The sequence below is a fragment of the Protomyctophum bolini genome (assembly GCF_963924005.1).
Source record: "Protomyctophum bolini genome assembly, chromosome: 6".
NCBI classification, from domain to species: domain Eukaryota; kingdom Metazoa; phylum Chordata; class Actinopteri; order Myctophiformes; family Myctophidae; genus Protomyctophum; species Protomyctophum bolini.
In genome coordinates this window covers 29,738,593-29,758,971 of record NC_137867.1, presented here as the reverse complement: position 1 = coordinate 29,758,971, position 20,379 = coordinate 29,738,593, and the positions used below count along the sequence as shown (strand labels likewise).

The following is a 20,379-nucleotide window of genomic DNA, read 5'->3' as shown; positions in this document are numbered from 1 at the left end:
TTAATTTGAATATTCGATGTGGAGCCATGATTTTGGAATGGGATGAGCTGCTTTTCCACTATAAGGACTCCGTCCTTATAGTTCGTCTCTCCTGATTTTGATGTCCCCGTTGCTTTCATTTGCCTACAGATCAATAAAATGTTTATTAAAAGTATTCTCTGTGACAAACATAAAGACATGCTTCCTAATTGCCTCTCACATAATAGTCTCAGTATTACATGTCTCCATCTTATCACACACGCTCCATGTTTAATTATGCATTATCCAAGCGCTGCTTGCTGTTTTGCATTTGCATGATGTGTCCATACATACGTATGCAATGTAGCAGAGCATTTAAATTCCATAATGTGGTACAAAAAAAACCTGTGTAAGTGATCGGTAAGCAGCGATAAAATGGGACCAAGCAAGTCACCCAGTGGTATTGCAGCTGTTCGTACCACAAACGCTGTTATCGCTGCATGCAGCTATATTAAATCTGAGGGTAGAGCTTACTGGTCAAAGTGACAGATGTGCTCCCCATGTGGAAACAATTGTCATGGCTTTTGGCGTAAGACTGGTTTCAGCGCTATTTGGCATGAATGCATTAGCGGCAGAAGAAGAATTTATTGTCTCATAAAAGCTTAACGTTTTCACTTAAAAACAAAAACGAGACAACAGTTTTGGAGTGGTGCAACCACTCCCTTACGGAGCTATGTGTGTGGCTGGCTGGGTCTGAGCACAGTGCATGGTTGTTTTTCACCACCTGTGTGCAACCTAACAGTACAGTACAGTACAGTACAGTACAGGGTACCCCCACATGGTAACTGTCATTTCTCTACAATTTCAGACGCAGGGCGGCTCACCAGAACCTGCCCAGCACTCTGGGTGTGTTCCTGTGGGTCTGGAACGCACCCCTCCTGGGGACCCCCACACGGAGTTGCACCACTCACTTCACACAGGTGTGATTTTAGATATTGGTCTAAAGTTCACATGTCGTGCATTTGGATCAAAGATCGCGGGAGGAGATCGATTTGAACCGTTTTTCATATAATTCTAAATGGTAGGAGAACTAAAGGTCAGAGCAGGTCACGAAAGTTGTTCGGCATGAGGAGAGTAGGAGACGCATATGTGCATCAAAGTTTTATTGCCGAAGGTCAAACGGTTCATGAGCTATGCGTGTTCAAAGTTTGCATTTTCAATTGAGTGCTATAGCGCCACCCTTTAGCCAATTGTCGCGTCCTCACCGTTTGGCATAGTCCTCTAACATATTATAAGTTTTGTGAAAACCAACTGCACGGTTCAGCCATAACTTCTAAAAAAAAAAGAAAAAAGAAAAAAAAGACAAATACAATAGGAAGTCCCTTCAGGCTTGGTCCCTTAAATATAGTCCCACAGCAATGATTGTGAAGCCAAAATCAATAGGTACATACTGTATTTTAAGACATCTGGATTTACTCACAGGCACACTGAAATGTTATTGTATGTACTAGTTGACTGTAGCAGGAGTCCAATTTACAGAACTTTATCAACACATAAATCATCATTTGATTACAGCCAGAGTAACACAGACATTAGGAAACAACACATATTCAAAGCCATTCCTCATGAAACCCTTAAGAGATCATTCAGTCATGATACCAGCCCTGGAATGTGCAAATCTGAGCCACCACTATTTTCCCCATTTCCTACAAAAAACAAGCTTCTGCCATGAGCTCCAATTCACAGTTACGGGCCACAAACCATTTGAAATTGTTTTTAGAAAACAAATGTACATACTGCTTGACTCAAAGAAAAGTGCTGCATGGGACTTTTGTCAGCCAAATACATCAGATGAGCCGTTCACTAACGATACACACTGAGCAGTTCTTTTTCTTTTATGATCATGCTGTTCTTACGTTCCTACCGGCCTAGGAAACTAGTATGTATAAACCAAAAGAGAAACACTTGATTGGAGCTTCTGATTAATAGTAGTAATAGTAAGTAGGACTTTTTCTTTGCAATTATTCTATCATTACCTTTTCGATTGAAAAAAAATCAACACAAAAATGTTTTTCATAATTGACTAAATATGTTAGTCTGATTAACCACTGTATTACAGTAGCATTGTATACTTTGTCGTACAATTTTGTCACACAAAAATAGCTTATTTACAACATGTCGAATAAATAATTGTATTGTGTATTGGCTATTTTCATTTTAGATTTCTGATGATACAGTATATAGATTAAATCAGTTAGTTTGATTAACTGTTGCACCCCTAGAGATAAGTAGTTTTACTAGGAGCTTCCAGGCGTGTACATCTACAGTCATTATGTGTTTAACTATATAACATATTTTTTTTACTGAAATGGGCATTCATGCATAAATGCAATCTTGAATAGATCAAGCTGATAATATCTGAGATAAAGTTCAAATGGCTTTAGCTGCACCAAGGCAAGGCTATATGAATAAAGCAAATGACTGCATTGCTCATACTGTATGTAAAGACTCAAACATGCTTATACATTATTAATCAAGGCAATATTACTCTAATAAGCAGCAACATTCAGACAGAGCATTGCATAAATTACAGCAGAGCAGACTCTTATGGCTTTCCATTCTCTGCATTCCAATGAAGTAGACTGTACACATTAAACTAGTAGAATGAAGTAGACTGTACACATTAAACTAGTAGAATGAAGTAGACTGTACACATTAAACTAGTAGAATGAAGTAGACTGTACACATTAAACTAGTAGAATGAAGTAGACTGTACACATTAAACTAGTAGAATGAAGTAGACTGTACACATTAAACTAGGGATGCACCCAAAGGGAAATTCTTGGCAGAAAACGAATACCGAATATAGGAAACAGTTGGCCGAGAACTGAATAGCTGAATATGATTAATACTATGTTTTCATACCATTTCTGTCATGGCCGCACCTTAAAGCTACCCGATTATGGCAAAACACTATTATGGGTCCATAAAACATTTATTCAGCCCCTTTGAATGCATTAATTGCATACATGATTCGGTGATATATCTTTAGCCTATTCGGGCTGAATCCGAATAGGCTGAAAATGCATTTTTAGCCATTTTCGGACGAATATTTTCTGCGGCCGAATATTGGTGCATCACTACAATATCAATGCAGTGAGATATCGGGATGAGATTCTGGAGTCAGTGGCGATCCCATATCTTCAGAATCTGACACCAATCTCCAGGATGACTACGCTCGCCCCCCCAAAGCCAGGATCATCACAGAGTAATATAGCCTACCTCCAGCATTTGGAGTGGCGAGGATGGAATGGCTGCCAAGTCCATACCTCCAACCAATTTGAACACGTGTTGGCTAGGTTTGGTGACCAGCATGGTGCCAAGCTGTTGCAGCTGCTTTTGGATCTTCCACCCGCTACAGAGTTCCCCACACTGAGTGTAAAAATTTATAAAGTGTAAAAATGGCCAATATATCCCCCCCCCCTTATTACTGTGGGGGGGGGGGGGCGGTGGCTCAGGGGGGCGGTGGCTGTGGGGGGCGGCGGTGGCTCAGGGGTAGAGTGCCTGGATGGCAACCGCAAGGTTGCCAGTTCGAACCCGGGCTCCCCCAGAGTTACTGTCGAAGTGTCCTTGAGCAAGACACTGAACCCCTAATTGCTCCCGATGTGCTAGTTGGTGCCTTGCATGGTTTCCGCTGCCATCGGTGTGTGAATGGGTGAATGTAATGCACAATCTATGTAAAGCGCCTTGGATAAAGGCGCTATATAAATGCACCATTTACCATTTACCATTTACTGTGGGAGAGTGCAATCATCCAATCCACTAAGCAACTCAAAGTTTGGAGGCGCTACCCACACGTTTAGCTACTCATTCCACGTACGTCCAATCTTTACAATCTATACCTCATTGTAAAGGTGACTAATCATGGGTGTGGACTTCGTTAACATTAAGGAAGTATTTAAACAGGTACATGGGTATCTTGGTGGTGTAGCAGCTGACGAGCACGTATCGGCGCTCGTTCATCGCGCTGTTGAATGCGTGTCACTCGTTACCGGTTGTAGTTTATTCTCATTTGCTCCAGTTGTGTAGCATTGTGAAACGTGACCGTTTTGGTTGAGAAATGTAGAAGTAGTAGCTGTTTGGCAATAGGCTCTTGATGCTACAGACCATGCTACTGACTTATATGCTAACAACAACAACGTCTATCACTGGAACTTGGATAGTGTTGTACTTGTGTTTACACACGCACACACAGACAATAGTGGTTCTCAAAGTGGGATCCGGGGAATCAGAGTTTACAAATTGAACGAAATGGACCCTAACAGGTCCATTTGGTTCCATTTGTACTCTCTCAGAGTTAAGTTGACATTGAATTTTACGATATATTTTTTTTTTTATAAATTTAGGTCCCTTGTATAAATGGCATTAAATGGGGGTCAGTAGCCTAATGCATGTCAAACTGGGTGTCCTTGAAATTTAAATTATGAGAATCACTGCTGGAGCACTATATTTTCAAATCTGTGGTCTGTGGGCTAATAACAATTTGGGGTCCTTGCTCCTTGACATGAAAAAGTTTGAGGCCAACTGACTCAACACAGACTCAACCATTTCATGTGATATTGTTGTTTTTATTAATTTAAAAAAATCACTTCACACCTGTGTGAAGTGAGGGGCACTCTTAACATACGTCATCATACATCATCTCATTCTGGCCAATCACAATTTGCGTCCTTAGTGGAAATAGGTGGACTCAAAAGAAACATATTGGTTCATCTTACATTTTGGTGGGTGCTCCTAAAACAATTCTGGTGCTCCTACATTTTAGGTAAAAAAGCTAATTGCAAGCCCTATATAAAAAAATAATAATAATTGCAATTGTCATATGCTTGCAGTTCTGCTAAATTATTATTTGTTGTATCTGATGATTGTATCTGCTGACAAAGCACCCTGCATGTCAAAGGTATGATATAGCCTACTATACTGTATTTGCTTAGGTCAAAGCTGTGTTATACGAGCATGCTCGTGCAAAAGTTCCGACACTATTATTTGTCCGACAGTTCCGACACCATTATTGGTCCGACAGTCATTAGACTGACAACCTACCTCAAACCCTAACCTAACTATAACCGCAAGCATGGGAGCAGCACATGTTTGAGTGGTAGTCCGACTGTTGTTCCTAATGCTCCGTCGGAAATACCATCGGATCCCTATTCCAGTCATGAATAGTGGAGGAAGAGACTGAAGCTATTAATCCCCGTCTCAAGGACTTCACCACACCTTTAACTTACTTGAACTCTGCCGTGATGAGGTTGAAGCCATTGTACAGGTGGCCTTCTGCTGAGACCTTTCTCAGGTAGGAGTGGCTGTCCACGTCCCTGTCCGCTAAGTAGTTGGACACCAGAAATCCTAAAAGACAAAAAAAATTGCAATATTGTATTATCCATGGCCTCTGTTTCGGGGCTCACGTCAAATCCTACTACTACCTTCTCTGCTTTCAATCTGCCGCCTAATCAGTCTCGATTTAGAAAATAGCAAGGAGAGAAAACTACCCAGGCTTAAAACAACAACGAGACATTGAAAGATGTGGCCTTGAAACCATGAGGGAAAGCAAACAATTAGAAAGCTGCTCTAACACAAAGACGCGAGTCCCAAAGGTAAGGAAACATCTGCGGTGGACATCTGGGGAGCTACTGAGAGGATGTGCCAAAATGAGGCCACACACCTTCACTCGTAAAGATTATCAAGGCAGCCCATTTACACCAATTGATCATAACACTTGATTTTCTACATTTAATTCGTTTTTTACTGTATTGTCCTCCTCTACACCAGTTCACAATCTGTGGGTCGGGACCCCCAGGAGGGGGGGTCCCCACATGATTTTTGGAGATCCGCAGAACGGCGCAGATGACATTAAAGTGGCCTAAAGTGACCCACATTTTTTTATTTAAATTACTGCCTCAAACGTAATCAAGAAACTATTGGCCAAATTGTCAAATAATATAGAAATTGTGAAAATAGATTATCTACAAGCTCACAATGCCTTGCGTGTTTGTCTGTGGAACAGAGTAAAACTAAATGTAATGCCCTACAATTACAATTGCTTATCAGGGTGGGGGTCCCCAGTTCAAATATGATTCTTTTGGGAGGTCACGGTCTGAAAAGGTTGAGAACCACTGCTCTACACTGTAGAGGTGGCAGTGCCTCAAGAAGAGGCGGTCGACTGGATATTGGAAGGTTCAGGTTTGGTCCTTCCCAGCATTGTGTTGAAATGGCCATGGGCAACCAATAGAAGCCCCAACTGCCCCCTGGGCACTGTTCAGTAAGTGGCCACTGTATTGATTAATTCAGGATTAAGGTGACAGGTAAATAGTAAATACAAAGGGTTATATCATGCACCATCCCTTAACCCTTATCCCTAAACTAATTAGCAATTTTTTACCATTAAAAAAAAACCTTTAAAAATTAGTTCAAATAGCCGATCTACAATATCACAATGTCTCGATGTAGATCGGCTAGTTGAACAATTTTAAAATGTTTTTCAAAATAATAAAAAATGGCAAATACTTTCAGGGATAAGGGTGGCGCAAGATGGAGCCCATACATAATGTAAAAACAGTGATGCATAGTTTAACATTAAGCTCTTTCAGACATACAGTAGTGATGATTCTTGGGGTAACTTGTCCCCTCACCTCGCCCTTGTGCCTCAGGGTTGGCCCGTCCTTCTAGGTAGTTGGTGATAGCGGCCAACTTGCCCCTCTTGGTGATTCCTAGCCATGAGCCTCCTTCTTTGCCGTATTCCTGGTCAAGTCCTAGAAATGCAGAATTATTAACAAAATCAGCGCCAGGATTTCTTTCAAAATAGAGCTCGGGGTGCCGGGAAGATATGGCCGCTTTTACTCTGTAAGGCCCCACCCCCCTTCCGTTCCGGGAAAAAACCGGGAGACATAATTTTGCTTGCTTACCTCGCTAAGATTACGATATAAATCGCTGATGATCGCTCGCTTCATATTTTGAACGAGAGGCATGTTGAAGTCAGAAATGAAGAGCTTAGTATATTCATCTGGTCAAAACCACGGAGAGTGTGATTGATTGATTGAAATATTTATTAACAGTTTGCAGAATTACAATACATTTCAAGCACAAATCTCAATACAAAGAATGTTAACTGTGAGTGGACGACCCAATTAAGCATTACACTTGTTCAATTCATCAAAACATTTAGAAACGTACAAATAGACACTTCTATATAGTTAAAGAACAGGAATTCATCATAAAGGAAGCAAAAAGGGAAAATAAACATATACAGTGAGGGGGAAAAGGGGGGGTGGTAGGGGGGATTCAGATTTTACGGGGGCCAGTTTCGAATTGCAGCCGTCCGTAGGTGGCCTTTTGAGAGCGGTTTTGAAGGAGTCAAGGGATTCACATGTCTTAATGACTGTTGGTAGGGCGTCCCACATTTTGGTGGCATAGGAGCGAAAATAATTTAGTCCCTTGTTTGTGCCGAATCTGGGTTGTACTGTACATGGTTTGTTGCACTCCCTCTGGTGTTGTGGGTGTGGACTTCGTTTACATAAAGGAAGTATTTAGACAGGTATCTTGGTGGTGTATCGAATCTTGTGGTCCAGACCCATTGCAAGATTCTGTACTCTGTCGTCGACCCTAAGCCATTCCAGCCTGTCAAAGTGGGCAGGGGTGAGGTGGGTTCGGGGGTTCGGAATCTAAGGGCTCCTTAGATTACGCACGCCGAGCCTTTGTGAACGGTAAACACACCTTGTCCAAGGGCACTTCAGCGATGGTAATTTTAACGTGCCGGTCCGGGGATACGAACTAGCGACCTTCCGATATCAAGACCGCTCCGCAAACCGTTCGGCCACCGCTGCCCCCATCAATGAAAATGCACTAGTTATGATGTTCCCACACGTCGTACAGTCTAAATGGGTTAAATACGGCTTATACTGTATACGTTACGGACTTGAAGAGCGAAGCACATAGTGATTAAGCTGAGACAGGATTTAACCATCTCAGTAATCGATACGATTTAATATGATTTAATTTAGTAGATTGTGTATAATGTATGCATGTATAATTTAGCTAAAATCTGGTTTGAAAATAAACTACACTAATATTTTAGGATAAGCTTTTTTTGTTGAATCATAGAGAAGGGTCCATGTCAAACTTCATCAACTTTGAACAAGGGCGGTCTACCGGTCTTACAGCCTCCACACACCAGGGCGACATCACCGTGCCGTTGATAAATGTTGGAAAGCAACGAAAATCAGTTGCAGTGTGTGCAGTCAGTGTGTACATGGTTATGACAGGTCATCAGTTGTAGTGACTGAGCTTGCAGGCTGAGCCAGCTCAGTCTGTTGTTGCCCGTTGATAGCAGCGGGGTGGCAGGGATGAGGGCAGAGAGGGGCTGTTTCATAAATTGTTATTTAAGCATGTGGCCATGCTCATACTGTTGTTGTTGTTATAAGTGAATATCAAGCTCTAATTTTAGCACCACACAAGCCAACTGTCTGTGCAGTGTATAGAGAGCTGTATTCAGCAGGTTTGTCACACCTTCCACCTGACAGAACTCCTTACTTCAGCCAACTTACAGTTTGTAAATTGTAGTAGTCTATTAGCAATGGGGCAACTCCGAGTCACTCTGTGAGCTATAGCTATACTTCCCCTCTCCTTATGCGGTATCCTTAAGACCTCACATCATCACTAGCACTGCTGCCCTCGTCTCTGAGATAAGCCATGGCTATTTATTTCTGTCACACCACATAAAAGCAGCCATCAATTAAAGGCTGTGGTCTTGACCCCTGGCAGAGGAGACGGGTGAGCAAGCCGAGGCCATCTCTTGTGTTTCCTCCTTCAGCAGGAAAAGGGGGTGATTGATTTCTAAGGTGTAGCCATGTTACGTATCGGACTGCTGTGCATCAGTCAATTAAACTAGGGTAGTTTACTGTGCGGTGGGGAAAAGGAGAATGGACAGTCTGAAAGCAAATGGAGCAGATAATTTACGGAACATCAAAACCAGTAAAAAGCAACAAGTGTAAAGCTGCAGTCCGTGTAACCCATGGCGATGATTTGATTGGCTAAGCAATGTGTGTACCCCATAGCGATGATTTTATTGGCTGAGCACGGAATTTGATGTATGATGACGTATGATGGTAAGAGCGCCCCCTCACTTTTTTTGAGTGGTGCAACCACTCCTACAACCAGCAATGTCCATGTACCTGTGTACCTGTGTACCTGTTTGAGCACGAGTATGTTACTTATTTATACCAGTAGAGGTCGCCAGAAACAGAGAGAGGGGTAGTGCTGTGTCTCTAATGAGAGAGAGAGAGAGAGAGAGAGAGAGAGGGGGGGGGGGGGGGGGGGGGGAGAATTGCACCACTCAGTTCACACGTGTGTGATTTATTATTCTAGAGTACGGTAATTCAATATAGTGTAACATCTTCTACATATCTATCCAATAGAAATGCAGACCCTGGTGCCGGGTAGTCGGTTTTACAAGTAAAGGGCCTTTCAAACGGGAAGCGAGAAACGCACATGTTGTTGCCTGGATCAACGAGGTCTGCTGTGCTCAAGAGGGGCAAGCGTAAAAAAAAGCTAAACTGAATTCAGGTCTGGTGAGTCGTGGGAGTGTGCATGAAACGAGCACACGTCCAACAAATTCATGGGACCGCGCTCACGTAAATACACTTGCGTTGTCCCATCCGCGACTTCTCTGCACAACAACGCAGGTCTCATAAAAATGAACTATAGGCGTGTTATATCACTTCACATTTGAAAGGCCCTTAATACTGCCTATCTGAAGCTCATAAAAGAAATATATTCCCTGGTCAAGCAGACTTGGAAGAGCGGTGAAAGCTTGGGAGTTAAGATGTTATATTTATGCAATGATGTACAATACCATATCATCAATTGTTTTAAAATGTGGTTGTATTTTAAGTTTTGAACTGTTTTTCTTGTCAAATGTTTTCATATTATGTAATGTATTTTATGTGTGAACCCCAGGAAGATTAGCTGCTACTAAGGTAGTAGTTAATGGGGATCCAAATAAACAACAATAAACTCATTAAATACAAGGGTCAAACTGTCCAAACAATATTCAGTCTCGCATGATAATCTTCTCAAAATCAGGTTTAGTGTACACACCTTTGTGTGATTGAAATGCTGATACTCTGCCTAGCGCTAGTTGATGGAACCCATTGTGAATGATACATCGTCAACATACTCACTCTCTTAGCCACTCAGTATCACTTTACTTTTTTCTTACTCGTCTGTGCAAATAAACTTCAATATGCTTTCAGTGTGTGGTTTATTTAAACAAAATAGGTCAAGATAACGCAAACAACTACTCACCGCTGAGGATCTCCGTGTTATTGGCCCAGAAGTCTGCAGCTTTGGATGGCCTGTTGTAGAACTCATCTCTGTTCGCAGCCAATATAAGCCTGATAAAGAGACAACAGAAAGGTGTGTGGGTGGGTGGAGGTAATTCCCTCGACATGATCAATGCTGGTATTTGGAGAGGGCAGTCAATGTTTCTTCTATGCTAGGAGATCCTAGGAAAATAGTTTTCTTACTGCATCTATAAAGTCAGGATACATATAACATACATTCATACAACAAATTTCACATCTGAATTGAGCTAATCAATCATCCTTATTCCACCTCTCCCACACTCATTTACAAGTCAATCCCAAACTATGCTAGTACCGCAATAAAACACAAGGGGGAGCAGGTGCACTTGATCCCACATCCTCCCTGTTGGGCCAGTATCCTCCCTATAGGATCTGGACAGCTGATCGTGGTCGACATGGTGGTAATGAGTTTGGCAGTCGGCCCAAGATTGATAGATTGTTGACACCAATGGTGGTGTTTTGGGGCTCTGCTGTTGCTGCTTTGTGTTGCACGTCTTGATTCCTTCCAAGTTTCATAGGGTACTTGGATGCTGCCAGGCAGCATCAAGCAGAGTGTTTTTCAATATAATAAGGAGGGAGCACTCTTTGAAGATGGCCGAAGAGAAGTGGTTCAGAGTGGAGACGTGGTGACGGAACAGGGAATTTGTGAAAAAAAAGTATAGAGCAACTTTCTACAACCCCAGCATTAACTCCCGACATATGCTGTCACCCTCTCAGTTTTTCCCTCTGTCTGTCTGTCTGTCCACTCTCTTTACCCATTACGAGCTGAGGTCGATTCTACAATTGCCTTCTAAATTAGTAGTTCTCACACTTCAGCATTTCTCACAAATGTAAATAATAATAATAAAAAAGCAGATGTACAGAGCTTGTATAATTTTTGAATAGCCAAAGCAAACATCAAACCCATCTGAAGTGAGTGGTGCTGTACTGTACGTACGGTACAAGCCCTCATCCCTGGCCTGTGTGTGTGTGTGTGTGTGTGTGTGTGTGTGTGTGTGTGTGTGTGTGTGTGTGTGTGTCTGTGTGTGTTAGGCTGTGCAACAGTGGCACTTGGTGGTGAACAAACGCTATAACGCTATTTTTGTGTTCAGACAGACCCAAGGACCCAGCCAGGGCCAGACCCAGGGACACACATAGCTGTCAATAGGAGTGGTTGCACCACTCAAAAATGACACGGATGCTTTCCTGGTTTTAATGGGTTAACAAATTGACTGCAATAGAAATAGTTGTGTGACACTGCAGATCAATAGAAACAATACTCTTCCCCTGAATATTTACTATAGCCAATTACAACCACAGCTAAATTATCTGGGATGCCACCAGTGTGATCTGATTTACACGTTAATCACCTTACATAAGGATCTTTCAGTCTGACCCACCAAACACTGTGTTAAAACCATGAGCATCACAGGATCCAGTCATTACACAGTGCCACACACCGGGCGCCCTCCCGTTGTGGGGCTGTCCCTAATACGGTGTTTGATGTTAATCTCCAGAGGCTTTTACTAGCTTGGCACTACTGTCAGTTATTTCATGAAGCAACAGTGCCGTGCAATATTCATTATTAGTGCTTTCCCCATTACCTCTGTCACTGTGTATATGAATTACACTGTTAAAACTAGTAGTGTCACACATTTTAGCCCGGTTCTGCTCTATTCAGTTGTGCGTGCACATGTGTGCGTGGACTGTAAAATTATGGGCCGAATAGGATGGCTCAACATACCCATCTGAGACCCGAAGCCCATGGAGCATATCGGCAGAACCATTCTGTACCATACCATTCTGTACCGTACCATTCGCCGTGGAAGAAATAGAAGTGTGCCTCCCATATTAGAACCAAACACTTCTAGAAGGAATTCATGTGTATCCAGCTGCCAACAGTTAATTTGAAGAACTGTTTGGCGTGTTTCATCACTAGTGACACTATATACGTATAGAGAGAGACTGAATGAGCCAGTGAAGAAGAAAAAGTATTACTTCCAATTCCAAAAACAATGTATATGATACAGGTATGTATATTTTGCTTGATCTATTTTCTCTTCTTCCCTTTCTGAAAACTACAAATGAAAATGTCAAGTGTGAAAATAAACTTGGCCAATGTATGCATTATGTAATGCTGTGCTAGTGCCAGAGAGATACTGTTTTGGTATCTTTATGCCACATAGCCTTATGTTTATGTGAAATGTTAATCTCATGCAATCTCACAATATTTTAGAGCTTCTCAATTATATTTTATCATCCAAAAAGCAATCAATAGAATAATCGCAAAGAAGATAATCGATGATTGTAACCCTATGAACGACCTTGTCATCCAACTTTCTTTTTTACTTTCACAACTTAATACGGAGGGAACAGAACAACAGAATAGTGATGAGGTCGATGCTGGTCAAGTACAAGTTCCACCACTCCATCTGTTTCAAGCAGTGAGCAGATATTTTTAATCTCAATAGAGCGAATACAGAGACCACCGGTTACCCAAGCAAGCCAAATTAATCTTTCAAAGGCTGCAGGAGCCTAAAAATAAGACAATTACAATCAAAAGAAATTCACAACCTTTGTAGTCAACTCAACTGCTGTACAATTGTGCAAATTCCCAAGCAGTCAAGGATTATTCCAGATCTTATTTTCTTTAATCAGGAATTCAAATGGTACCCCTATTATCAGCCTAGCCATTTGCATTAGCCACACATATACACACAATTAGCCACACAGAACATTTCCATAACAAAATTTCCCAAATATGTTGTTTACCACACTCAAGGTCAAAGGTTGTGATGTTATGGATTAAAATGATCCACCAATGTCTTTATTCAGGCCAGGGCATGTGGTGGGGTGCAGGTTGGAAAAGATTATTTTATTTCCCCTAAGCTTAGCTATGATGTCCCCACTTAATAATCTCAAAGAGATAGACGGTGGGCCATAGGCCATTATCGTGACTTTCATAGGTCCCTACTTGGGAACTGCTTTATCTTATTTTTTAAGTACCGTAACAAATGTTTCCAGCTTTGATTTGTGCACATTAATGAAAGAGCAATCCAAATTTTCATTTTAAGCAGGTACATTTTCCATTTACTTATAATGGGAAAATGCTAAAACTCACATTAAAGTATTTTTTTCTCGGAAACTGTAAGGGCTAAAGTTACAACACTTGGAGGGGAGGTTCATAATAATTACAAAACTTAATTACAATAGAATTACATCAGCTGTGCCCATACCCGAGGCGGGGGTTGGCGAAAGGGCCTTTCTGTGTGGAGTTTGCATGTTCTCCCCGTGTCCCCTAGGGTAGATACCCTCACAAAAACATGCAGTAATCCTGGTCTCTAAAACTACCTCCCCCTGGCCAGCCGGGGCGCCTGATGGAGGGGAAAGGAACTGGTCGGAATAACGTGTCCCTTCCACGCGGCACGCGCTACGTCCGGCCGGGGAAATTCCCCTCTGTCAGGTGAAAAGAAGCAGCTTGAACTCCTCATGCATAGAAGGAGGCATGCGGTCAGTCCGCTGCCACCCCAGGTTGGCAGAGGAAGTGTAGCGCCCAGGATTACATTAGATAATTGGCACTGGGTGAAAAGAAAACTGGGTTACAAAATCGTGGGATAATATTAAAATAAATAAAAAATAATTACATCAGCTGGCCTCATGGTGGCGCTATAACAGGAGTTTCCCTAGGCCACTACCTCACAAATATGATCATCTGGCCATCATTGTTAGTGCAGGCACCCTCACATCCACATGTGAATTTTCACCATGCTGTCTCATTGGCAGGGCTGATGGACAGCTCACAACTTATTGTCAATGACAGACAGTTGCTTGCCATCACCCCTTGACACATTAACCAATGACAGTCCAGGTGTGTCCCTATATAAACCCTCACCCAGTTCACAACCCTCACACTCCACAGCCCTCACTTACAGTAGTCAACAGCTCCAGCCTGCCATGCGTTATTGACAAATGTACACCTTGCTTCTGTATGTAATTTCTTTGCCATGTCTTGATTATTCCGAACTACATTATCTGATTTACAATATCTAACTTGGTTACACTTTTGAATAGCTTGTTATTCTCTTCTGGTTTTTAGCCTTTACAGTTTCGGAGAAAACAATACTTGAATGTGAGGTTTTGCATTTTCTCCATTTCATTAATGTGCACAAATCAAAGCTGGAAACATTTGTTACAGTACTTATGAGGATTGTATTGTATAATAGGTTGGGAAGAACCAAACATTTATTTTTAGTTACCCGTAACATGTGACTACTCGTATAGTCTAAACGGTATACATATAATTATTTTGTGTATTTCTTACCCACTTTAGCCTGGTCAGTTGAGTATGTGGTTCAGACTACTATGTACCGTATGTCTTTCTACTTTCCTGGACTATAGTACCGTATGTCACGCTAGTACCTTCATGCACTACAACACTTTAGGTTACAGCATCCAACAATGTACAGAATGTTTGGTGACTGATAGAACATTATATAACATAAGGATGTCCTGCAAGAGATTTGAGTAAAGCCATTGTCATTCTAAATGCGATGCTGAGCTATCGCTGTTATTCACGATGCTGTCACTTAGAACTCTAACATAATCCAATTATTTTTCAATGAATCTCAGTGGTTTACACTATTGGTTCCCAACCTTTTTATACTGTATAAGGTACCACCTAAGAAATTGCTCTGACAAAACTCAATCAAATCACTAATCAGCACAACAGCTAATGTGATTAATCCGTTAATCTTCTATTAACAGCTAGGTGTGCGGTCATGCCCATTTCAGCACGGCTGGAGCCTATTTCAACCAATTGCTTAGTCAGAAGAACTACCCGACTGTAGTAATATAAATATTTCATTCCACTTTTGTCGACTCCTCTGTGTACCACTAGAGGGGGGCTCAAGTAGTGGTTGAGATTGGGAACCTATGGTTTACACCAGTCAAATTTGTGTCAATATATTTAATACACTGCAGTTATAGGCTATTACATTGTCCAGTATAGTTGAAAATCCAACTGGCTACTACTAAAATAGACCAACATTTGGCTGATGTCTAGAAATGAATTCAAAGTTAATTCCAAATGTGACTGAGTCACACCCAAAGGACTGTAGATTTGACTAGATCCCCCTTTTCACAAGTCTCTTGTCCCATCTTCAACCCGTTTAGTCTATCCTTTTGGATGTTAACATTTATTGCAGCACAAGGGAACTGTTCTGTGAGGGACAGAGGTCAGATTTAACATCTTTGCAACAGTGTAAGGGTACAGCAGTTGTGTTCACCTCTAGGTCCGACTGAGTCAGTGTGCAAAATACTCCTGTGATCTCCTTTTGCTGGCCCAGGCTAGCAAAATGGAACAACATATTCGTAGATGGACTAAGGCCAGGTAGAACACTCATTCCCAAGCCCAGGGGGGATTATAATAAGCCGAGGTTGACATCACACCCTAAGTCACATTGACATCTCTTAGGCCACAGGTCTGCACTGCTGCCTGCCCACTGAAAGAAAGTGGCATTCACTGCGAGGAAGGTCACATGCAATGTCCATGAAATGCTTTAAAAATGGGTGGAGAATTCTTTCCACTATAGTTTGTTCAGCATTGATGTGGTGAATGAGTGAATACAGTAACAATAGAAGTCTTTGGGGATATTCACCCAGTCTGATGGCAATCAAATGATCTGCCCTTGACCAAAGCTAAAGCTCAGTACCACAATATCAAATTATCTATAACTCCTGAATCCTGAACAGGCCTAATGTAAGGTAACTATAGCAGGAAAACAATCACCGGTCTAATAACAGAATTAGTATGTGTGATGTGAATTATCCTGTAATGCCTGTTTGACAGGAAACAAGCCTGTTTCCTGTTAACGTGTTCTTGAGCAATACCTGGAACCCGCTGAATGATTAAATGCAACAATAGTTTAATAACAGCGTGACCTTCCTGTCCAATCTTTAGCTATGGATACAAAGGGCTGCATTTTTCGTGTCTTAAGTACCAGGTCTTATTCCCTAACTTGAGTAAACTAAAGACCTGGAGGCGTGATCAATGCTCTTTGGCCACTCAGAACAGCCAAATGGCATTGATCACGCCTCCAGTTCTTTAGTTTACTCAAGTTAGGGAATAAGACCTGGTACTTAAGACATGCAAAATACAGCCCAAAGTGTGCATACCATAGCCATTGAGATAGAAAGGGTTGCATCATCTCCGTTCCCTCTGTCTGACCAATTATTTTAGGACAATGGCAGATCATGTAAATGAAGAACACTCATATATTCAATCATTTAGTGCCAGAACAAGAACAAGAATGTGTAATTGGGCAAGCAATAGCTCCATACACTATGTATTTCCAAACAATTAATCCTCATAATGAGTGTTGATGAAGCACAAGCTGGATCCTTCTTGTGTTGTGTGAATATCACCTAGTGTGGTGACAGTCTACCCCTCGATGGAAATAGCTATTTTCATAAATACTTAAACAAAAGTGCTTAAAAATAATGACCAATGACCAGTGGTACTCAAGACAAGTACTCAACTCCAGTAGTAAAAGAGTAAAAGTAAAGATATTCCTGGTCAAATATTACTCGACTATTTGCGAGTCAAGTTGCTCAGTCAAATTTGTATTTGAGTTAAAGTACTGGAGTACTTGCTGTTAAAAATACAAAATGACAAAAAAGTACATTTTCTTTTTAACACCTATTGTGCACAGGACGTCCCCACACGTCTTCACCCATAGAAGGCCCAAGACGTTGGTCAGACTACTAGTCATTGGTCTGACAAATGACAACCCACCTCATCTCCTAACGTAACCATAACCTCAAGCACGGGAGCAGACGCATGTCGGACTAATGCCCTGTCTGAATTACATGCAGTCCCCCTGAGGTCCTTTTTAATGGTATAAAACCGGATCGCTAAAATCCATTTCTTGACAGCAGCGTTGCTAGGCAACGCCTTGCTCAGAGCTCCCAGACATGTTTTGCACATGCACGCAGCCATTCACTTCCTTGTTTATGGGCCGACAAAACTTGCTATTATCTCTGAATCTACGCCGCTCTCCATGGTTTTGATCATAACGCCGATGTTTTGTCCTTTTTATTTTTTATATATATAGATATTTTTGGGGCTTTTTGCCTTCGTCAGATTAACAGTAGTTTGACAGTAAGGGGGGAGAGATTGGGGGGACGTGCAGCAAAGGACGTCGGGATCGGGACTCGAACCCACGACACGCTGTCAGGCTGGATTACCAGCCTAGGTGCCTGGACCGCTCGGCCGGACCAGGCCTGTCCTGATTTCTGACTTAACTAAGCATCTCGTTTGGAATATTAATGAGAGACCTCTCAGTGCCTGCTATCCCCCAAGAATACACAAGGCAGAGAGAGCCTCCTGTTAGTTCTGGCATGAGAGAAAGGACAATGGGCTGGTCAGCAGGGGGGTGCCCTGGGCGCGGTGGTCGTTGGGGTGTGGTCAGCACTGGTTTGCTGCACCTGGCCGGCAGGTCACTTCCTTCCCTGCTGGCCAGGTGTGGCCCTCCCCACGGTGCTGGTTGCACCTCAGTGGTGGCTGCGCCAGGGCGCACCTCCGTGGATTCATCTGTAGCTGGAAGCCTGGAGGAGAGGGGCAATGACTTGGCACTGCTGACCCGCCAACTGGAGTGTAGTGGTTGAGGGTTGAAACAATCTAAGAAGGTTGGAGACCAACTGATGACCTCTCTTCCAGGCCAAGGCTTCATCCATTCAAAATTGATTATATTTGCATCTCCGATGTATTTGCAAACTTATAAAGAGAGATCAGACTTATTAGCGCGAGGTAGTAATGGAACATTATATTGCCGGGTCCCTTCCTAGACCTTGTAGTGGAGTCAAAAGCACATTATTTGTGGAGTGAACGTCATATGAAAGTGAAACTAATACTAAAGTACAGATATTCAAAAGATGTACTCTGCCAATGTTATTCAAGGTTTTGTTGATTTTCCCAGGTCCCATGGCCTGAACTCTGACTGAGTAATGTACTAGATTGTTGGGTATCCGGAATGCTAGTCTTAAAACACACTCGCCCTCGTTTTAGACCTCTCAGTGGAGCTGTTCTTGTATTTTTGTATCCGTTTTACTGAGAATACGGTTAGAAGTAAGTTTAGAGTTAGTCATATACGGCGTATATGACTAACTTATTTCTATGCCCAGGGCGAGTGGGGCGACATTGTTTTGAGGAGTTTGTTGGTATTCGATTTTTGGCTGGAACTCCAGCAAAATTGCTTTCCAACATAACACACCTGAGGTTAGGATAAAGGGGTTGATCATGTTACCTGTAGGCATTTTTGGATGCCGGCCGAGGGTCAAACTTGAAGAAGATGATACACATGGGGGTTTTGAGGGATTGAAGACAGGGTCTCACTCAGTCCACTTTCAAAGGATGGTCATTCTGAAAATGTCTGAAGGAAAATGAATATAACATATCAGTTCGTTTCATATCATATACAGTTGTTACCTTAATACTCATCAAGGTTGTCTGCAGTTGCTATTATTATCCCATCCTATCCAGCGTTATCATTCAGACCCACGCAGGGAAGACAGCTACTTACTTAAATACGTATATGAAAGTAAATGTCAGACTCGATAAAATACAATAGTATCAGTATTGATCCAAGCCAAGCTAGATAGACAATTACAATAAGCTGGTTTCAATGCTAACGTTACTATGCAACTGAAATAGAACTGCGTTAGTTATATCACTGCAGATGACATAACGTTATAGTTCAATAACAAAACCATGCCATCTGAATCCGATATGCTATCCATCACACTGGCACACATTTGGCTGTATGTATTAAGAACAGAGCTAGCTAGCAAGCAATATCTAACCTCAGCTAACCAATGCCACAACACCACTGGCTCTGGCAAATAATACTAGCTTGCTTAGCTTTTGCAACACTTTATGTCGCAAATCACTTTTGGTAAGTTGTCTTTAGTCATTTCAGTTTGCGGGTGGTCTTGCACATTTATGTCAACCGACTGTCAAAGAGTACTCACTGTCTCCCACTTGCTGTTATCAAAATCGCGACTAAATGTGTTGTAGACTTTAGATCACTCAGTCCCCTCGGAATTGGGTTGGCTCGATTTGAAACTTCGGTCGTCCGCACCCGTTTGTTGCCCTCAATGGTTGAAGCCAGTTCGGTCGAGTCCGGTATGTTTTCCGCCCATTCGGACACTGTAAAAGTTAATGTCGAATGCACCTCCCCACAGTGTTCCAACGCTCACGTTGATTGGCTAGCATGTGGTACGCTGCCGGAAGAAGTCTCCCTCGACTGATCTACAAGATAACAACACGTCGCGTCGCACTCATAGCTACGCGTCGATAACTTGTAGATCTGTTCTTTTTTGGCAAGCGACACCCTTCAGTGAAAACAAGACAACTCATATTTACCATGGTCCATGATAGAGACGAGTAATAAGGATATTTACACCTAGACCTGAAACATGACTGTCAGAATCATGACTCGTGAAGTACGAGCGTCATGTGAATGAACCATGGCTAATTTACACCAAACTAGTAATGACTTATGACTCACTCAATTGATTGATTGATTCATGTGTTTATTTATTTATTCGTGGAAATAGATAATGGTGCAATGTTTTTGTTGTTTGTTTTTCTGTTTTTGTGGTGGTGACCAACCAATGACGAGAAGAATCATTCGGTCAACTAAAACGATATAATCTGTAATACTACAACTGAAGCAATTAACGGTTCAACCTTGACAGCTGCGCAAGTGATGAAGGGCGGAGACATCAAGGTCTGACAGTTGAGTTTAGTCTACAGCGCCACCGACTTTGTCCTTTTTGTCACAATCAGCACAGCAGCAGCACTAGGCCTACTCACTAATTTAAAGAGAAAGAAAATAAAAGAAAATAATAAATTACCACTGCTTATTTAAACTGCTTGTTTAAATACTAGCCTACTATTCTTGTTTTGTTTTGTGGAGGGGGACAAACAACAAATAGCGTTGTCGAGGATGTATAGCCTATACAC

General features: G+C 42.0%; 1 protein-coding gene across 3 annotated transcripts in view; it reads right to left on the bottom strand.

Annotated features, from left to right (window-relative positions):
- The window catches only part of tango2 (transport and golgi organization 2 homolog), a gene marked incomplete at its 5' end in the record, with an annotated part of 28,372 nt that extends 8,870 nt beyond the window's left edge, over positions 1-19,502 (bottom strand). For 2 of the 3 annotated variants that reach the window (XM_080766472.1, XM_080766473.1), the window contains 5 exons: positions 5,247-5,364; positions 6,648-6,767; positions 10,318-10,406; positions 18,659-18,784; positions 19,383-19,502. In XM_080766472.1, the coding sequence (XP_080622598.1) occupies positions 5,247-5,364; positions 6,648-6,767; positions 10,318-10,406; positions 18,659-18,714 (383 nt within the window). Of the gene's footprint in view, positions 1-5,246; positions 5,365-6,647; positions 6,768-10,317; positions 10,407-18,658; positions 18,785-19,382 lie in introns of those variants that run through there. The other variant, XM_080766474.1, reaches the window with a different exon arrangement.
- Between the last annotated feature and the right edge of the window lie 877 nt (positions 19,503-20,379).